Below are 20,868 nucleotides of genomic sequence, written 5' to 3' on the forward strand. Positions count from 1 at the left end.
CTATACTCATTTCATTTATCTCTCTCTGTTGAAAATGGGAGCTTTTGATGACATCCCTGAATCAGTTGAACCGAGGGAGGCTCCCTCTTACTGGTAAACCGCAATTTGCGGTTGTTCAAATCCAGGGCAGTTGTCCAAGGGTCAGAGAGAGAGAGAGAGAGAGAGAGATGAAGGAGTAGGGCTAATCACAGTGTTATATGCTGTTACTGTCACATCCAGAAAAGTAAACAAGTTCAGAGGAGCAGAACTTACCATAGCCAAGGAAGGCACAGAGGACAAGGACGAGGGCAGGTTGGAGATGCATAGTGAGGGCTGCCAGTGCAGACAGGAATTGAAGGCAGTTTACTCAGAGGGCAGTATTATAAACACAGGAAAACTGGGCGTTGAGATTACATTTCCAGCCTCCAGGATCTACCTCTTACACACTCTCAAAACAAAACGTTGCGACACTCTGGATGAAAACTCTCTCGAATGCCTGGGCTGAGTGAGTAAGGACGCTCCTGCCTTCTGTTTAAAAGCCGGAAAACAATTTGAAAAAAACAGTTTCAGAAAATCCTCTGGCAGCCAAGTCAGTCTCTCACACAGTGGGGGAACACTGCAGACTGCTCCGCCCTGGATGTCAACACAGCAAAGGGAGAGCCAAGATCATACACACACAGGAGAAAGGGAGGACTGCAGATGCTGGGAGATCAGAGCTGATAATGTGCTGCTGGAAAAACGCAGCAGGTCAGGCAGAGACAATTCCTGAAGAAGGGCTCATGGCCCGAAACGTCAATTCTCCTGCTCCTTGGATGCTGCCTGACCTGCTGCGCTTTTCCAGCAACACATTATCAGATCATACACACACACACAAACATACAGAAACACACACTCAGACACACAAACATACAGACACACACAGATACAGACACACACACAGAGACAGATACAGACAAACAAACATACAGGCACACACACACACAGACAGATACAGACACATACAGACGTACAGAAACACACACACACAGACACAGACACAAACATACAGAAACACACAGGCACAGACACACAAAAATACAGACACAAAACATACACATACAGATACAGACACAGACACACAAACATACAGAAACACACAGACACAGACACACAAACATACAGACACACACATACACACAAACATACAGAAACACACAGACACAGACACACAAACATACAGACACACACACACACACAAACATACAGAAACACACAGACACAGACACACAAACATACAGACACAGACACACACACAAACATACAGAAACACACAGACACAGACACACAAACATACAGACACACATACAGACACACAAACATACTGAAACACACAGACACAGACACACAAACATACTGAAACACAGACACAGACACACAAACATACAGACACACACATTCACACACAGACACACAAACATACATATAGACACACTCATACACACAAACATTCAAACACACACATACACACACAGACACACAAGCATACAGACATACACATACACAGACACACAAACATACAGGACCACACACAGACACAGCCACACACACACAGACAGATACAAACACACAAACATACAGAAACACACACAGACACACAAACATACATAAACACACAGACACAGACACACAAACATGCACACACACATGCAGACACACACGCATGCACACAGACACACACACTGACACACACACACAAACATACAAACACACACATCCACATAGACACACACACACAGACACACATACAGACACACATACATACGGACACAGACACACAAACATATGGACACACAGACACACACAAACACACACACACACAGAGCAGGGCTAGGGCCATTTGGGCCATCTCTTCCGTACTAGCTCACCCGCTCCTCCCCCTTTCGTTTCCAAATCCCCATCATTTCTTTTCCATCCCTCTCTCCCTCGACTGTTAATACAACTTTCCACCCTGCCCACCACGATTAACCTCCCCACCCACTCCCTGTCGGACCATTCCTGTGGGATGGAGTCCCATATTACCACCCCCCCCCCCTCCCCAATCCCTGTGGGAGTGAGTCCCACATTCCCCACACCCCCCACTCCCTCTGGGAGTGAGTCCCACATTCCCCACCTCACCCCCACTCCCTGTGGAAGTGAGTCCCACATTCCCCACCCCCACCCCCCACTCCCTGTGGGAGTGAGTCCCACATTCCCTACCCCCCCCCACTCCCTGTGGGAGTGAGTCCCACATTCCCCACCCCCACCCCCCACTCCCTGTGGGAGTGAGTCCCACATTCCCTACCCCCCCACTCCCTGTGGGAGTGAGTCCCACATTCCCCCCCCCAACTCCCTGTGGGAGCCAGTCTGACACCCCCCCCACCTTCCTCCCAATCCCACTGGGAGCAAGTCCCACAATTCCCACCACTCCCCTGTCCCTTTTCACTGTGCAGAAAGAAATGGAGGCTGGAGAACTCTGGGAAATAAATATTGACGCTTTGAAAACGGTTCCCACGGCAGAGAAGGCAGTTCTGGAGGTCTTAAAAAATATATAAAGGTGCGTAAGTCTCCGGGACCTGATCTAGCGTATCCCAGGATGTTGAGGGAAATCAGGGAGGAAATTGCAGGGCCCCTGAGAGAAATATTTGTGTTGCCTCTAACTGCAGGTCAGGTACTGTCTGGAAAGTAGCTGATGCCCTGCCTTTGTTCAAGAAGAGATGTGATAGAAATCTCTGAACTATAGAGCTGTGAGTCTGGCTTTGCTGGTGGGTACGTTGTTGGAGGTGTTTCTGAGAGATAGGATTTAGACACATTGGGAGAGGCAAGGAACGATTAGGGACAGTCAGCGTGTGAGGGTAACCGTGTCTCACAAACTTGATTGAGGTTTTTCGAGGAAGTAACCACGAAGCTTGATGAGGGTGGAGCAGTAAAGTCTGAAGTTCAGGCAACAGGTTTATTTGAAATCTTTGCCTTTCAGAGTGCTGCCCCGTCACCTGGGTTATGCTCGTGATTTCAAATAAACCTGTTGGATTATAACCTGGTGTCAGGTGACTTCTGACCTGGTCCATCCCAGTCCCACCCCAGCACCTGCACATCCACGCAGAGGGATAAATGCTGTCCACTTGGAATTTGGTAAAGTCTTTGACAAGGTTCCCCGTGGTAATCAGTAAAGTCAGATCACATGGGATTCAGGCTGAGCGCGCCAGTTGGATACAAAATTGACTCAGTGGCAAGACAAAGAGTGATGGTGGAGCCAGAGGAGAAAATGCTGGAAAATCTCAGCAGGTCTGGCAGCCTCTGTAAGGAGAGAAAAGAGCTGACGTTTCGAGTCGAACTGACCCTTTGTGATGGCAGAGGGTTGCTTTTGGGGACTGTGACCAGCAATGTTCCACAGGGATTAGCTCTGGGTCCACTTCTATTGGTCATGTCTTTGGATGAGAAGATCCAAACGCTGGTTGGTGAGTTTGCGGACGACACTAAGGTTGTGGGATGTAATGAAGAAAATTATCTCAGATGATAAAGAAATCTGGACCAATTGGCTCAGTAGACTGAAGGGTAGCGGATGGAGGTTAATTTGGATTAGTGCGAGGTGTTGCATTTTAGTAAAACAAACAGAGGCTGGACTTCTCTCATTGAAAGTAGGGTAGAGTTGTAGAACAGAGAGACTATGGGGTGCATAATTCTTTGAAGTTTAGTATTACATAGAGACAGGGGGGTTAAGAAGGTATTTGGGCATGCCTGCCTTCATTGCTCAGATCTTTTGAGTGTAGGAGTTGGGAACGTCATGTTGAGGTTGTATAGGACATTGGTGAGAGCTCATCTGGAATACTGTGTCCAGTTCCGATTGCCCCGTTATAGGAAGGACGTGATTAAACTGGAGAGGGTTCGGAAGAGATGTACCGGGAATGGAGGGTTTGAGTTATTCGGAGAGGCTGGATAGGCTGGGACTTTATTCACTGGAGCGTAGGAGGCTGAGGGGTGACCTGATGGAGGTTTAGAGAATCGTGAGGGGTGTAGCTCAGGCGAATGGAGTCTTTTGCCTCGGGTGAGGGATTTCAAGATAAGGGGGTGCACTTTACTTAAGGTGAGAGGAGAGAGATCGAGAAGAGGCACGAGAGGGTGAATGTTTCACGCAGAGGGTGGTTTGTGTGGGGAACGAACTTCCTGAGGGAGTGGACAATGTGGGGACAATTACAACATTTAAAAGTTGTCACTCGGATGAGTCCATGAGACGTTCCGCGTCATGTATTCGTATGGATCGAAGATTGGTTAACCAACAGCAAGCAAAGAGGGGGGATGAGTGGGTGTTTTTCGAGTTGGTGATCAGTGGTGTGCCTCAGGGATTCGTGTTGGGACTGCAAGTATTTCCAAATTCCCTCAATGATTTCGACTTGGGGGATCACGTGGAGTGTGTCAAAGTTCACAAATCACACCAACATGATCGAGAATCCCGACAGTGAAGGAAACAGGCCGTTCAGCCCAACAGGTCCCACACCAACCCTCCGATGAGTATCCCACCCAAACACATTCCCCTATATTACCCAGGACTAATGCACCTAACCTGCACATCCCTGGGCACGATGTGACAATTTAGCATGACCAATCCACCTTAACCTGCACATCCCTGGACACTATGGGACAATTTAGCATGGCCAATCCACCCTAACCTGCACATCCCTGGGCACTATGGGACAATTTAGCATGGCCAATCCACCCTAACCTGCACATCCCTGGGCACTATGGGACAATTTAGCATGGCCAATCCACCCTAACCTGCACATCCCTGGGCACTATGGGACAATTTAGCATGGCCAATCCACCCTAACCTACACATCCCTGGACACTATGGGACAATTTAGCATGGCCAATCCACCCTAACCTACACACCCCTGGGCACTATGGGACAATTTAGCATGGCCAATCCACCCTAACCTGCACATCCCTGGGCACTATGGGACAATTTAGCACGGCCAATCCACCCTAACCTACACATCCCTGGGCACTATGGGACAATTTAGCATGGCCAATCCACCCTAACCTGCACATCCCTGGGCACTATGGGACAATTTAGCATGGCCAATCCACCCTAACCTGCACATCCCTGGGCACTATGGGACAATTTAGCATGGCCAATCCACCCTAACCTACACATCCCTGGACACTATGGGACAATTTAGCATGGCCAATCCACCCTAACCTACACACCCCTGGGCACTATGGGACAATTTAGCATGGCCAATCCACCCTAACCTGCACATCCCTGGGCACAATGGGACAATTCAGCATGGCCAACCCACCCTAACCTACACATCCCTGGGCACTATGGGACAATTTAGCATGGCCAATCCACCCTAACCTGCACATCCCTGGGCACTATGGGACAATTTCCCATGGCCAATCCACCCTAACCTGCACATCCCTAGGCACTATGGGACAATTTAGCATGGCCAATCCACCCTAACCTGCACATCCCTGGGCACTATGGGACAATTTCCCATGGCCAATCCACCCTAACCTGCACATCCCTGGGCACTATGGGACAATTTAGCATGGCCAATCCACCCTAACCTGCACATCCCTGGGCACTAGGGGTAATTTAGCATGGCCAATCCACCCTAACCTACACATCCCTGGACACTATGGGACAATTTAGCATGGCCAATCCACCCTAATCTACACATCCCTGGACACTATGGGACAATTTAGCATGGCCAATCCACCCTAACCTGCACATCCCTGGGCACTATGGGACAATTTAGCATGGCCAATCCACCCTAACCTGCACATCCCTGGGCACTATGGGACAATTTAGCATGGCCAATCCACCCTAACCTGCACATCCCTGGGCACTATGGGACAATTTAGCATGGCCAATCCATCCTAACCTGAACATTTTTGGAACTTGGGAGGAAACTGGAGCACCCGCAGGGAACCCCTGCAGATTCGGGAAGAACGTGCAAACTCCACACAGACAGTCGCCCGAGGCTGGAATCGAACCTGGGTCCCTGGCGCTGTGATGCAGCAGTGCTAACCACTGAGCCACCGTACACATGAGTGGTAGAGCAAAGCGTGTGGAGCGCACAAAAACTTGACAGAGGGATAGTGATAGGTTAGATGAGTGGGGAAGCTTCTGGCTGATGGAGTACAATGTTGGCAAACGTGAGGTCAACCATTTTGGACAGAATAACAGCAAAAAGGACTATTAGTTAAATAGTTAACAATTACAGCACGCTGCTGTGCAGTGGGATCTGGGTGTCCTTGTGCATGAATCACAAAAAGTTGGTTAGCAGGTGCAGCAGGTAATTAAGAAGGCAAATAGAATATTGTCCTACATTGCTAGAGGGGTGGAGTTCAAAAGCAGGGAGGTTATGGTGCAGCTGTATAGTGTGCTGGTGAGGCCATACCTGGAATACTGTGTACAGTTTTGGTCTCCTCACTTGAGAATGGATGTACTGGCCCTGGAGGGGGTGCAGAGGAGGTTCACCAGGTTGATTCCGGAGTTGAGGGAGGTTGGCTACGGAAACTGAGTAGATTGGGATTATATTCATTGGAATTCAGAAGAATGGGAAAGGACCTTCCAGAATACATAACATAATGAAGGGAATAGATAAGTTAGAAGCAGGGAGGATGTTTCCACTGGGGGCAGGGGGGTGAAACTAGGATAAGAGGGGATGGCCTCAAAGTAAGGGGGAGCAGATTTAGGACTGAATTAGGAAGGAACTTCTTCACCCAGAGGGGTGTGAATCTGTGGAATTCCCTGCCCTGGGAAGTTGATGAGACTTCCTTGTTGAATGTTTTTAAGGTAAAAACAATTTTTTGAACAATAAAGGAATTAAGGGATACTGTGTGAGGGCGGCTAAGTGGAACTGAGGCCATGATAAGGTCAGCTATGATCTTACTGAATGGTGGGCTAGGCTTGATGGGTCGAATGGCCTTCTCCAGCTCCGGGTTCATCAGTGTTCTTCGAAGAAATGTTTGGTGGGATAAGGGCCATGTTGGGGTGGGGAATTCTGGGATAAAGGTCAGCAAGGCCTACTTTGACCAAAAGTTCTGTTTCTGTGCTGTATAATTGGAATAGTCCATACCTCCACCTACGAGTCACTAGCAGTTTCAATTACAGTGCGGTGCTCCCTCAGCACTGACCCTCCGACAGTGCCCACTCCCTCAGCACTGACCCTCCGACAGTGCGGTACTCCCTCAGCACTGACCCTCCGACACTGCGGTACTCCCTCAGCACTGACCCTCCGACAGTGCGGTACTCCCTCAGCACTGACCCTCCGACAGTGCGGTACTCCCTCAGCACTGACCCTCCGACAGTGCGGCGCTCCCTCAGCACTGACCCTCCGACAGTGCGGTACTCCCTCAGCACTGACCCTCCGACAGTGCCCACTCCCTCAGCACTGACCCTCCGACAGAGCCCACTCCCTCAGCACTGACCCTCTGACAGTGCCCACTCCCTCAGCACTGACCCTCCGACAGTGCCCACTCCCTCAGCACTGACCCTCCGACAGAGCCCACTCCCTCAGCACTGACCCTCCGACAGTGCCCACTCCCTCAGCACTGACCCTCCGACAGTGCCCACTCCCTCAGCACTGACCCTCTGACAGTGCCCACTCCCTCAGCACTGACCCTCCGACAGTGTGGCACTCCCTCAGCACTGACCCTCCGACAGTGCGGTACTCCCTCAGCACTGACCCTCCGACAGTGCCCACTCCCTCAGCACTGACCCTCTGACAGTGTGGTGCTCCCTCAGCACTGACCCTCCCACAGTGTGGCACTCCCTCAGCACTGACCCTCCGACAGTGCGGCACTCCCTCAGCACTGACCCTCCGACAGTGCCCACTCCCTCAGCACTGACCCTCCGACAGTGCCCACTCCCTCAGCACTGACCCTCCGACAGTGCGGCACTCCCTCAGCACTGACCTTCTGACAGTGCCCACTCCCTCAGCACTGACCCTCCGACAGTGCGGCACTCCCTCAGCACTGACCCTCCGACAGTGCAGCACTCCCTCAGCACTGACCCTCCGACAGTGCGGCACTCCCTCAGCACTGACCCTCCGACAGTGCCCACTCCCTCAGCACTGACCCTCCGACAGTGCCCACTCCCTCAGCACTGACCCTCCGACAGTGCCCACTCCCTCAGTACTGACCCTCCGACAGTGCCCACTCCCTCAGCACTGACCCTCCGACAGTGCGGCACTCCCTCAACACTGACCCTCCGACAGTGCCCACTCCCGCAGCACTGACCCTCCGACAGTGCCCACTCCCTCAGCACTGACCCTCCGACAGTGCCCACTCCCTCAGCACTGACCCTCCGACAGTGCCCACTCCCTCAGCACTGACCCTCCGACAGTGCCCACTCCCTCAGCACTGACTCTCCGACAGTGCAGCACTCCCTCAGCACTGACCCTCTGACAGTGTGGCGCTCCCTCAGCACTGACCCTCCAACAGTGCAGCACTCCCTCAGCACTGACCCTCTGACAGTGTGGCGCTCCCTCAGCACTGACCCTCCCACAGTGTGGCACTCCCTCAGCACTGACCCTCCGACAGTGTCCACTCCCTCAGCACTGACCCTCCGACAGTGTGGCGCTCCCTCAGCACTGACCCTCCAACAGTGCGGCACTCCCTCAGCACTGACCCTCCGACAGTGCGGCACTCCCTCAGCACTGACCCTCCAACAGTGCGGCACTCCCTCAGCACTGACCCTCCGACAGTGCCCACCCCCTCAGCACTGACCCTCCGACAGTGCGGCACTCCCTCAGCACCGACCCCCTGACAGTGTGGCACTCCCTCAGCACTGACCCTCCGACAGTGCGGTGCTCCCTCAGCACTGACCCTCCGACAGTGCCCACTCCCTCAGCACTGACCCTCCGACAGTGCGGTGCTCCCTCAGCACTGACCCTCCGACAGTGCCCACTCCCTCAGCACTGACCCTCTGACAGTGTGGCGCTCCCTCAGCACTGACCCTCCCACAGTGTGGCAATCCCTCAGTTGAGCTAATTGAGAATATCACTTGAGCTGTTTTGTGTCATACTCCACGGACTGGGACCCAAGTCCAGGATGCTGTGACTCAGGGCTGTAACCTCTGAACCTGGGGCTGGTATTTGACACTTCTCCGTTGGGATTAGTGATCAGAGAGATTTCCAAGAAGTGACTGGAAAGGTGGAGTTCCTGGGCTCGATTTCGGAACGTGACAGATGACTCAGCGATGTTACTAAGTTTGTGAATAAATATGACAATGTCACGATTCACTGACTCCAAGCCAAACAGGGAGTGATAACGTATTCATGGACAGGAAAAGACATAGAACATATTCATTCGTCGTCCAGAGGAATCCTTTTGCACTATTCCTGTTGTGTGAATCACTCACTCGAATGATGTATGTACACTGCAGCCCAGGAAAATTGTTTCCTTAATTATCCTGTTGGCAATTATTTATAACTGACGCAATCACTCCCATCACCTCAGCAAAATGTTTCAGCTCAATTTAGTGACGTCGTGATTGATGGTTTCAAAAGTATTTGTTTCACCCCCACCATCCCGAGATCTCCCCCTCCCCCGCTTTGAGAAGTTGGGGGTGAGCTGCCTTCTTGAACCACTGCAGTCCAAGTGCTGTGGGTAGCCCCACAATTGCCCCTAAGGGAGGGAATTCCAGGACTCTGACCCACGAAGGAACGGCCGATATATTTCCAAGTCGGGATGGAGAGGGGCTGGTAGAAACCAAGGAACAGAATCCCTACAGAAGTCGAAGCAGGCCATTCGGCCTAACGAGAAGACAGGGATTCCTCTGAAGAGCACACCTCCAAGACCCACTCCCCTCCCCCAACCATGTAACCCTGCATTCCCCACATCCCTGGGCACTATGGGACAATTCAGCATGGCCAATCCACCCTAACCTGCAAATCCCTGGGCACTATGGGTCAATTTCCCATGGCCAATCCACCCTAACCTGCACATCCCTGGGCACTATGGGACAATTTAGCATGGCCAATCCACCCTAACCTGCATATCCCTGGGCACTATGAGACAGTTTAGCATGGCCAATCCACCCGAACCTGCACATCCCTGGGCACTATGGGTAATTTAACATGGCCAATCCACCCTAACCTGCACATCCCTGGGCACTATGGGACAATTTAGCATGGCCAATCCACCCTAACCTGCACATCCCTGGGCACTATGGGACAATTTAGCATGGCCAATCCACCCTAACCTGCACATCCCTGGGCACTATGGGACAATTTAGCATGGCCAATCCACCCTAACCTACACATCCCTGGACACGATGGGACAATTTAGCATGGCCAATCCACCCTAACCTGCACATCCCTGGGTACTATGGGTAATTTATCATGGCCAATCCACCCTAACCTGCACATCCCTGGGCACTATGGGTAATTTAGCATGGCCAATCCACCCTAACCTACACATCCCTGGGCACTATGGGACAATTTAGCATGGCCAATCCACCCTAACCTACACATCCCTGTGCACTATGGGACAATTTAGCATGGCCAATCCACCCTAACCTACACATCCCTGGGCACTATGGGACAATTTAGCATGGCCAATCCACCCTAACCTGCACATCCCTGGGCACTATGGGACAATTCAGCATGGCCAATCCACCCTAACCTACACATCCCTGGGTACTATGGGTAATTTAGCATGGCCAATCCACCCTAACCTGCACATCCCTGGGTACTGTGGGTAATTTAGCATGGCCAATCCACGCTAACCTGCACATCTTTGGACTGTCGGGGGAAACTCCACACAGAGTCGCCCGAGGCTGGAATCGAACCAGGGTTCCTGGCGCTGTGAGGCAGCAGTGCTAACCACTGAGCCAGGAGGAAATTTGCAGATGGTGGTGTTCCCATGTACCTGCTGCCCCTTGTCCTTCCAGATGGAAGTGGCTGTGGATTTGGAAGGTGCTGCTTGAGGATCTTTGGTGAGTTTCTGCAGTGGGTCTTGTAGATGGTACACACTGCAGTTACTGAGGGTCGGTGGGGGGAGGGAGGGGATGGTACACACTGCAGTTACTGAGGGTCGGTGGGGGGAGGGAGGGGATGGTACACACTGCTGTTACTGAGGGTCGGTGGGGGGAGGGAGGGGATGGTACACACTGCAGTTACTGAGGGTCGGTGGGGGGAGGGAGGGGATGGTACACACTGCTGTTATTGAGGGTCGGTGGGGGGAGGGAGGGGATGGTACACACTGCTGTTACTGAGCATCGGTGGGGGGAGGGAGGGGATGGTACACACTGCAGTTACTGAGGGTCGGTGGGGGGAGGGAGGGGATGGTACACACTGCTGTTACTGAGCATCGGTGGGGGGAGGGAGGGGATGGTACACACTGCAGTTACTGAGGGTCGGTGGGGGGAGGGAGGGGATGGTACACACTGCTGTTACTGAGCATCGGTGGGGGGAGGGTGGGGATGGTACACACTGCTGTTACTGAGCGTCGGTGGGGGGTGGGAGGGGATGGTACACACTGCTGTTACTGAGGGTCGGTGGGGGGTGGGAGGGGATGGTACACACTGCTGTTACTGAGGGTCGGTGGGGGGTGGGAGGGGATGGTACACACTGCTGTTACTGAGCGTCGGTGGGGGAGGGAGGGGATGGTACACACTGCTGTTACTGAGGGTCGGTGGGGGGAGGGAGGGGATGGTACACACTGCTGTTACTGAGTGTCGGTGGGGGGAGGGAGGGGATGGTACACACTGCTGTTACTGAGGGTCGGTGGGGGGAGGGAGGGGATGGTACACACTGCTGTTACTGAGTGTCGGTGGGGGAGGGAGGGGATGGTACACACTGCAGTTACTGAGGGGTCGGTGGGGGGAGGGAGGGGATGGTACACACTGCTGTTACTGAGCGTCGGTGGGGTGAGGGGGGGAACGTTTGTGGATGTGGGGCCTGACTACTGACCCTCCGACAGTTCGGAGCTCCCTTCGTACTGATCTTCCAACAATGTGGCGCTCCCTCAGCACTGACCCTCCGACAGTGCCCACTCCCTCAGCACTGAAACTCCGACAGTGCGGCACTCCCTCAGCACTGACCCTCTGACAGTGCGGCCCTCCCTCAGCACTGATCCTCCGACAGTGCGGCCCTCCCTCAGCACTGACCCTCCGACAGTGCGGCACTCCCTCAGCACTGACCCTCCAACAGTGCGGCACTCCCTCAGCACTTTCCCTCCGACAGTGTGGCCCTCCCTCAGCATTGACCCTCCGAAAGTGCGGCACTCCCTCAGCACTGACCCTCCAACAGTGTGGCCCTCCCTCAGCACTGACCCTCCGACAGTGCGGCACTCCCTCAGCACTGACCCTCCGACAGTGCGGCACTCCCTCAGCACTGACCTTCCGACAGTTTGGCCCTCCCTCAGCACTGACCCTCCGACAGTGCCCACTCCCTCAGCACTGACCTTCCGACAGTTTGGCCCTCCCTCAGCACTGACCCTCTGACAGTGCGGCACTCCCTCAGCACTGACCCTCCGACAGTGCGGCACTCCCTCAGCACTGACCCTCCGACAGTGCAGCACTCCCTCAGCACTGACCCTCCGACAGTGCGGCACTCCCTCAGCACTGACCCTCTGACAGTGCAGAACTCCCTCAGCACTGACCTTCTGACACTGCGGCACTCCCTCAGCACTGAGCCAGAGATGAGCTGGACTTTTCGGAGAGGGACAGGTTGAGCAGGGAGATTATGGTTTGATTACATTCAGAAGTATTCCGAGGAGCAGTTGGAAATTTTCTGAATTATTTTCAAGATGTTACGGATACAGAATGTTTCCTCCTTTAATATATGACTGCACATTTGACATGTTTTAATTGATTTCAAGAAAATCCTTTTGGTGGATTGAGGTCGAGGATGTTTTTGTTACAGAATATGCCAGAAAACGGAAATCCTCCGACAGGGGAGACAGCACGGGGTTAGATACAGAGTAAAGCTCCCTCTACACTGTCCCCCATCAAACACTCCCAGGACAGGGACAGCACGGGGTTAGATACAGAGTAAAGCTCCCTCTACACTGTCCCCCATCAAACACTCCCAGGACAGGCACAGCACGGGGTTAGATACAGAGTAAAGCTCCCTCTACACTGTCCCCCATCAAACACTCCCAGGACAGGCACAGCACGGGGTTAGATACAGAGTAAAGCTCCCTCTACACTGTCCCCCATCAAACACTCCCAGGACAGGGGCAGCACGGGGTTAGATACAGAGTAAAGCTCTCTCCACACTGTCCCCCATTAAACACTCCCAGGACAGGGACAGCACAGGGTTAGATACAGAGTAAAGCTTCCTCTACACTGTCCCCCATCAAACACTCCCAGGACAGGGACAGCACGGGGTTAGATACAGAGTAAAGCTCCCTCTACACTGTCCCCCATCAAACACTCCCAGGACTACCAGTGCTACAAGCTAGTGAGGGCAGGAATAGGAGGATAGAGCAGATGAATGCATGGCTGAGGAGCTGGTGTGTGGGAGAAGGATTCACATTTTTGGATCATTGGAATCTCTTCTGGGGTAGAAGTGACCTGTACAAGAAGGACGGATTGCACCTGAATTGGAAGGGGACTAATAAACTGGCAGGGAAATTTGCTCGAACTGCTCGGGAGGATTTAAACTAGTAAGGTGAGGGGGGGGGGGGGGGGGGGGGGGGGTGGGACCCAGGGAGATAGTGAGGAAAGAGATCGATCTGAGACGGGTACAGCTGAGAACAGAAGTGAGTCAAACAGTCAGGGCAGGCAGGGACAAGGTAGGACTAATAAATTAAACTGCATTTATTTCAATACAAGGGGCTAACAGGGAAGGCAGATGAACTCAGGGCATGGTTAGGAATATGGGACTGGGATATCATAGCAATTACAGAAACATGGCTCAGGGATGGGCAGGACTGGCAGCTTAATGTTCCAGGATAGAAATGCTACAGGAAGGATAGAAAGGGAGGCAAGAGAGGAAGGGGGAGTGGCATTTTTGATAAGGGATAGCTTTACAGCTGTGCTGAGGGAGGATATTTCCCAGAAATTTCCCAGGGAAGTTATTTGGATGGAATTGAGAAATAAGAAAGGGATGATCACCTTATTGGGATTGTATTATAGACCCCCCAGTAATCAGAGGGAAATTGAGAAACAAACTTGTAAGGAAATCTCAGCCATCTGTAAGAATAATAGGGTAGTTATGGTAGGGGATTTTAACTTTCCAAACATCGATTGGGACTGCCATAGTGTTAAAGGTTTAGATGGAGAGGAATTTGTTAAGTGTGTACAAGACAATTTTTTGATTCAGTACCTACTAGAGAAGGTGCAAAACTTGACCTACTCTTGGGAAATAAGGCAGGGCAGGTGACTGAGGTGTCAGTGGGGGAGCACTTTGGGGCCAGCGACCATAATTCTATTAGTTTTAAAATAGTGATGGAAAAGAATAGACTAGATCTAAAAGTTGAAGTTCTAAATTGGAGAAAGGCTAATTTTGACGGTATTAGGCAAGAACTTTCAAAAGCTGATTGGAGGCAGATGTTCGCAGGTAAAGGGACAGCTGGAAAATGGGAAACCTTCAGAAATGAGATAACAAGAATCGAGAGAAAGTATATTCCTGTTAGGGTGAAAGGGAAGGCTGGTAGGTATAGGGAATGCTGGATGACTAAAGAAATTGAGGGTTTGGTTAAGAAAAAGAAGGTAGCATATGTCAGGTATAGACAGGATAGATCGAGTGAATCCTTAGAAGAGTATAAAGGCAATAGGAGTATACTTAAGAGGGAAATCAGGAGGGCAAAACTGGGACATGGGATAGCTTTGGCAAGTGGAATTAAGGAGAATCCAAAGGGTTTTTATAAATACGTTAAGGACAAAAGGATAACTAGGGAGAGAATAGGGCCCCTCAAAGATCAGCAAGGCGGCCTTTGTGTGGAGCCGCAGAAAATGGGGGAGATACTAAATGAATATTTTACATCAGTATTTACTGTGGAAAAGGATATGGAAGATATAGACTGTAGTGAAATAGATGGTGACATCTTGCAAAATGTCCAGAAGAGGAGAAAGTGCTAGATATCTTGAAACGGGTAAAGGTGGATAAATTCCCAGGACCTGCTCAGGTGTACCTGAGAACTCTGTGGGAAGCTAGAGAAGTGATTGCTGGGCCTCTTGCTGAGATATTTGTATCATCGATAGTCACAGGTGAGGTGCCTGAAGACTGGAAGTTGGCAAACATGGTGCCTCTTTTTAAGAAGGGCAGTAAAGACAAGCCAGGGAACTATAGACCGGTGAGCCTGACCTCAGTGGTGGACAAGTTGTTGGAGGGAATCCTGAGGGACAGGATGTACATGTATTTGGAAAGGCAAGGACTGATTAGGGATAGTCAACATGGCTTTGTGCGTGGGGAATCATGTCTCACAAACTTGATTGAGTTTTTTGAAAAAGTAACAAAGAGGATTGATGAGGGCAGAGTAGTAGATGTGATCTATATGGATTTCAGTAAGGTGTTCGACAAGGTTCCCCATGGGAGACCGATTAGCAAGGTTAGATCTCATGGAATACAGGGAGAACTAGCCATTTGGATACAGAACTGGCTCAAAGGTAGAAGACAGAGGGTGGTGGTAGAGGGTTATTTTTCAGACTGGAGGCCTGTGACCAGTAGAGTGCCACAAGGATTGGTGCTGGGCCCTCTACTTTTTGTAATTTACATAAATGATTTGGATGTGAGCATAAGAGGTACAGTTAGTAAGTTTGCAGATGACACCAAAATTGGAGGTGTAGTGGACAGTGAAGAGGGTTACCTCAGATTACAACAGGATCTGGACCAGATGGGCCAATGGGCTGAGAAGTGGCAGATGGAGTTTAATTCAGATAAATGTGAGGTGCTGCATTTTGGGAAAGCAAATCTTAGCAGGACTTATACACTTAATGGTAAGGTCCTGGGGAGTGTTGCTGAACAAAGAGAACTGGGAGTGCAGGTTCATAGCTCCTTGAAAGTGGAGTTGCAGGTAGATAGGATAGTGAAGAAGGTGTTTGGTATGCTTTCCTTTATTGGTCAGAGTATTGAGTACAGGAGTTGGGAGGTCATGTTGCGGCTGTACAGGACATTGGTTAGGCCACTGTTGGAATATTGTGTGCAATTCTGGTCTCCTTCCTGTCGGAAAGATGTTGTGAAACTTGAAAGAGTTCAGAAAAGATTTACAAGGATGTTGCCAGTTGGAGGATCTGAGCTATAGGGAGAGGCTGAACTGGCTGGGGCTGTTTTTCCTGGAACATTGGAGGCTGAGGGGTGACCTTTACAAAAGGGTAAGGTTTACAAAGTTATGAGGGGCATGGATAGGGTAAATAGTTAACATCCTTTCCCTGGGGTTGGGGAGTCCAGAACTAGAGGGGCATAGGTTTAGGGTGAGAGGGTAAAGATATAAAAGAGACCTAAGGGGCAACTTTTTCACCCAGAGGGTGGTACGTGTATGGAATGAGCTGCCAGAGGATGTGGTGGAGGCTGGTACAATTACAACATTTAAGAGGCATTTGGATGGGTACATGAATAGGAAGGGTTTGGAGGGATATGGGCCGGGTGCTGGCAGGTGGGACTAGATTGGGTTGGGATATCTGGGTGAGAATGGACGGGTTGGACCGAAGGGTCTGTTTCCGTGCTGTACATCTCTATGACTCTATGACAGGGACAGCACGGGGTTAGATCCAGAGTAAAGCTCTCTCTACACTGTCCCCCATCAAACACTCCCACGACAGGGACAGTACGGGGTTAGATACAGAGTAAAGCTCCCTCTACACTGTCCCCCATCAAACACTCCCAGGACAGGGACAGCACGGGGTTAGATACAGAGTAAAGCTCTCTCTACACTGTGCCCCATCAAACACTCCCAGGACAGGGACAGCACGGGGTTGGATACAGGGTAAAGCTCTCTCTACACTGTCCCCCAAAATTGCAGGGGAGTGAGTGAGAGAGAGGGAGGGTGAGCATTCCAGGAATTGTTTCCGCAGAGCCTGGCCGAGTCTCTGTCAGTCCGTATATTTACGGAATGTTTAATCAGTGGGGGATGGATGGGCTTGGGGGTGGGGAATGGGAAAGGCAGAAACGTGGGTTTGAGTTATCAGCCATCATCCCATTGACTGGCCAAGTGGACGTGATGGGCTGAATGGCTTCCTACTGTTCCTTCCTCTCTGAATCCCATGGAGGGAAGGCAGACAGAGAGAGAACAGGGCTGAGAGAGAGAGAGAGAGAGAGACAGCAGAGAATGTGTGATGCAAGGGAGGGAGAGAAAGTGTTAGAGAGTGAGGTATTGAGAGGGAAGGGAGGGAAAAGTTAGAGAGTGAAAGAGGGGAGTGCGTGACAAAGGAGAGAGAGTGAGTGAGAGAGAGAGAGAGGTGTTAGAGGGAGAGACAGCGAGAAAGGGAGAGAGAGGGAAAGGGGGGACTGAGAGACGGAAGAGAGAGAGAGGCAGAAAGAAAGGGAGAGGGAAAGAGAGGGGAGTCAATGATGGAAGAGACTGAGAGAGAAAGTATTAGATAGAGAGTGAGCGACAGAGAGGGAGAGAGCGAGAGAGAGCGGGTAGTGAGTGATGGAAGAGAGAGAGAAAGTGTTAGATAGAGAGTGAGGGAGAGAAAGGGGTGAGGAGAGAGGGACAGACAGAGGAGTGAGAGGAAGTGTAAGAGAGGCCAAGAGGGAGAGGTGGAAGGTGGTGGAGGGAGAGAAAGAGCGGGACGGAACACGAGAAGCTCAAAGTTAAATTCTGGTTCCTTGCCCATCCCTTTTCACATCACCACCCGACACACCAGCCAGAGTGGTGTCATCACAGACCTCTGACCTTTGAACCCTGACCCTGTGCCCTGCTTCCCAGGACACGTCACCTGCCGAGTGCGGCAGTGGTCATGTGACTGCGAGGGAGGAAACGGGGCTTGGATCATCTGGTGGTATTGAAGGATGCAACAGAGCTTTCTTCCGTTGGATGGCGGAGCTGAGTTGATGGGCCGAATGCCCCCCTTCTGCTCCTGGATAGGGTCATCCCAAGCGCAAGGTCCCACTCCATCTCCCCACCCAGCCCCCATCCATGCTAGGGGTCTATACAATGTTTGTTCTGAACAAACATTTCTACTCAGCAAGGGGCACAAGCATTTGGGTTTGTATTAAATGTTAAGGTGACAAAGAGCAGCATGTTTCCAACAGAGCGTCATGCGCCAAGAGTTCTGGGCCAGGGAGGAGTCTGGGACTTTTCTGTCTACGATGTTGGTACCAGTCTCTGAGCACTCTGAACTGAAAGGCAACACACCCAGCTCCTTCCCAGCTTGAGTCAGCATCACCTCCATCTCGGGATCGGCTTCCTACGGAAATCCATGTGTAAAAATAAACGTTTCAACTTTGTCCAGTGCCCAAAGGGGAAGGGCCAAGACAAACAAGTGAAAGGTTCGTTCCACTGAGTCACTGAGTGAGGGGGATTATCAGGGAACTGATAAAGGGACAACAGTTTCATTAAAGGTCCTTATTGGAACACGCACTACCTCAGCACAGCCAACGCAAGGCATTCGCCTTTCCCTAGCCCCCGACTCCTGCCCTCTCGGGAAGACCTGAATGATGCGCACAACAAGATCCCACAGGAGAATGGCCCAAGACTGCCTGGGATTCCAAACAAAATGAAAGCGATGGCTTGAGGGACAGGATTCTTGGCTGGAGATTTTCCAGAGGGATCGATCCCAGTTTCCAGACTCATTATCAGACAAACCAACACCACCCCCCACCCCGTTGCCCAACTGCCCGTCCATCCTCCAACCTGCTGTCTCCACACCACCCCCATCCTGTGCAACTCTCCCCAGCTGCAGACTGGCACGAGGGCCAAAGAGAGAGAGGGGGGGGAATGACAAACTTTCATTGGATTTTCACTTGCAGGACATCTTTGCTTACATTGGGTAACGCGGCCCAACTCCCCCCAAAACCCCGAGGGTGGCCTGTCACAGAGATTATCGTTACACCCTCCATTTCCCAAGTGTTCACCTCAACCCCCAAACATTCTCCCACCCCCCACGCCGCCTCAAATATCTCCCGACGCAGCACCTCAAGGTTGAGATGCCGAGCTCTGGGGTGACTGAGTTGATTATATAGACCCCTAGCATGGATGGGGGCTGGGTGGGGAGATGGAGTGGGAGCTTGCGCTTGGGATGCGCTTGCTATCCAGGAGCAGAAGGGGGGCATTCGGCCCATCAACTCAGCTCCGCCATCCAATGACATCACAACAAATCTGATCACCCTCAGCTCCATTTGTCCCATTCCCCTTATACTCCATGACTGTGTCCAGCTCTGTCTCTCTTCAATATACTCACCATCAATATTATAGGGTGACACGGTGGCTCAGTGGTTAGCACTACTGCCTCACAGCGCCACGGACCCCGGTTTGAATCCAGCCTCAGGTGACTGTCTGTGTGGAGCCTGCACATTCTCCCTGTGTCTGTGTGGGTTTCCTCCGGGTGCTCCGGTTTCCCCCCACAGGTTAGGGAGGATTGGCCATGCTAAATTGTCCCATAGTGCCCAGGGATGTGCAGGTTAGGGTGGATTGGCCATGCTAAATTGTCCCATAGTGCCCAGGGATGTGCAGGTTAGGGTGGATTGGCCGTGCTAAATTGTCCCATAGTGCCCAGGGATGTGCAGGTTAGGGTGGATTGGCCATGCTAAATTGTCCCATAGTGCCCAGGGATGTGCAGGTTCGGGTGGATTGGCCATGCTAAATTGTCCCATAGTGCCCAGGGATGTGCAGGTTCAGGCAGATTGGCCATGCTAAATTGTCCCATAGTGCCCAGGGATGTGCAGGTTCGGGTGGATTGGCCATGCTAAATTGTCCCATAGTGCCCAGGGATGTGCAGGTTCGGGTGGATTGGCCATGCTAAATTGTCCCATAGTGCCCAGGGATGTGCAGGTTAGGGTGGATTGGCCATGCTAAATTGTCCCATAGTGCCCAGGGATGTGCAGGTTAGGGTGGATTGGCCATGGGAAATTGTCCCATCGTGTCCAGGGATGTGCATGTTCGGGTGGATTGGCCATGCTAAATTGTCCCATAGAGCCCAGGGATGTGCAGGTTAGGGTGGATTGGCCATGCTAAATTGTCCCATAGTGTCCAGGGATGTGTAGGTTAGGGTGGATTGGTCATGCTAAATTGTCCTATAGTGTCCAGGGATGTGCAGGATTGGGTGGATTGGCCATGCTAAATTGTCCCATAGTGCCCAGGGATGTGCAGGTTCGGGTGGATTGGCCATGCTAAATTGTCCCATAGTGCCCAGGGATGTGCAGGTTAAGGTGGATTGGCCATGGGAAATTGTCCCATCGTGTCCAAGGATGTGCATGTTCGGGTGGATTGGCCATGCTAAATTGTCCCATAGTGCCCAGGGATGTGCAGGTTAGGGTGGATTGGCCATGCTAAATTGTCCCATAGTGTCCAGGGATGTGCAGGTTAGGGTGGATTGGCCATGCTAAATTGTCCCATAGTGTCCAGGGATGTGCAGGTTAGGGTGGATTGACCATGCTAAATTGCCCCATAGTGTCCAGGGATGTGTAGGTTAGAGTGGATTGGCCATGCTAAATTGTCCCATAGTGCTCAGGGATGTGTAGGTTAGGGTGGATTGGCCATGCTAAATTGTCCCATAGTGCTCAGGGATGTGTAGGTTAGGGTGGATTGGCCATGCTAAATTGTCCCATAGTGCCCAGGGATGTGCAGGTTAGGGTGGATTGGCCATGCTAAATTGTCCCATAGTGCTCAGGGATGTGTAGGTTAGGGTGGATTGGCCATGCTAAATTGTCCCATAGTGCTCAGGGATGTGTAGGTTAGGGTGGATTGGCCATGCTAAATTGTCCCATAGTGCTCAGGGATGTGTAGGTTAGGGTGGATTGGCCATGCTAAATT

General features: G+C 51.7%; 1 protein-coding gene across 2 annotated transcripts in view; it reads right to left on the reverse strand.

Annotated features, from left to right (window-relative positions):
* Positions 1 to 598, reverse strand: part of LOC140459019 (prostate stem cell antigen-like) — a 55,467-nt gene extending 54,869 nt beyond the window's left edge. Inside the window, exon 1 of one of the 2 annotated variants that reach the window (XM_072553733.1) lies at positions 253 to 598. In XM_072553733.1, coding sequence (XP_072409834.1) covers positions 253 to 304 — 52 coding nt within the window. In that variant the 5' untranslated portion in view covers positions 305 to 598. The remainder of the gene's footprint in view (positions 1 to 252) is intronic. The other variant, XM_072553732.1, reaches the window with a different exon arrangement.
* Between the last annotated feature and the right edge of the window lie 20,270 nt (positions 599 to 20,868).

The sequence above is a fragment of the Chiloscyllium punctatum genome, chromosome 34 (genome assembly GCF_047496795.1).
Source record: "Chiloscyllium punctatum isolate Juve2018m chromosome 34, sChiPun1.3, whole genome shotgun sequence".
Classification (NCBI taxonomy): Eukaryota; Metazoa; Chordata; class Chondrichthyes; order Orectolobiformes; family Hemiscylliidae; genus Chiloscyllium; species Chiloscyllium punctatum.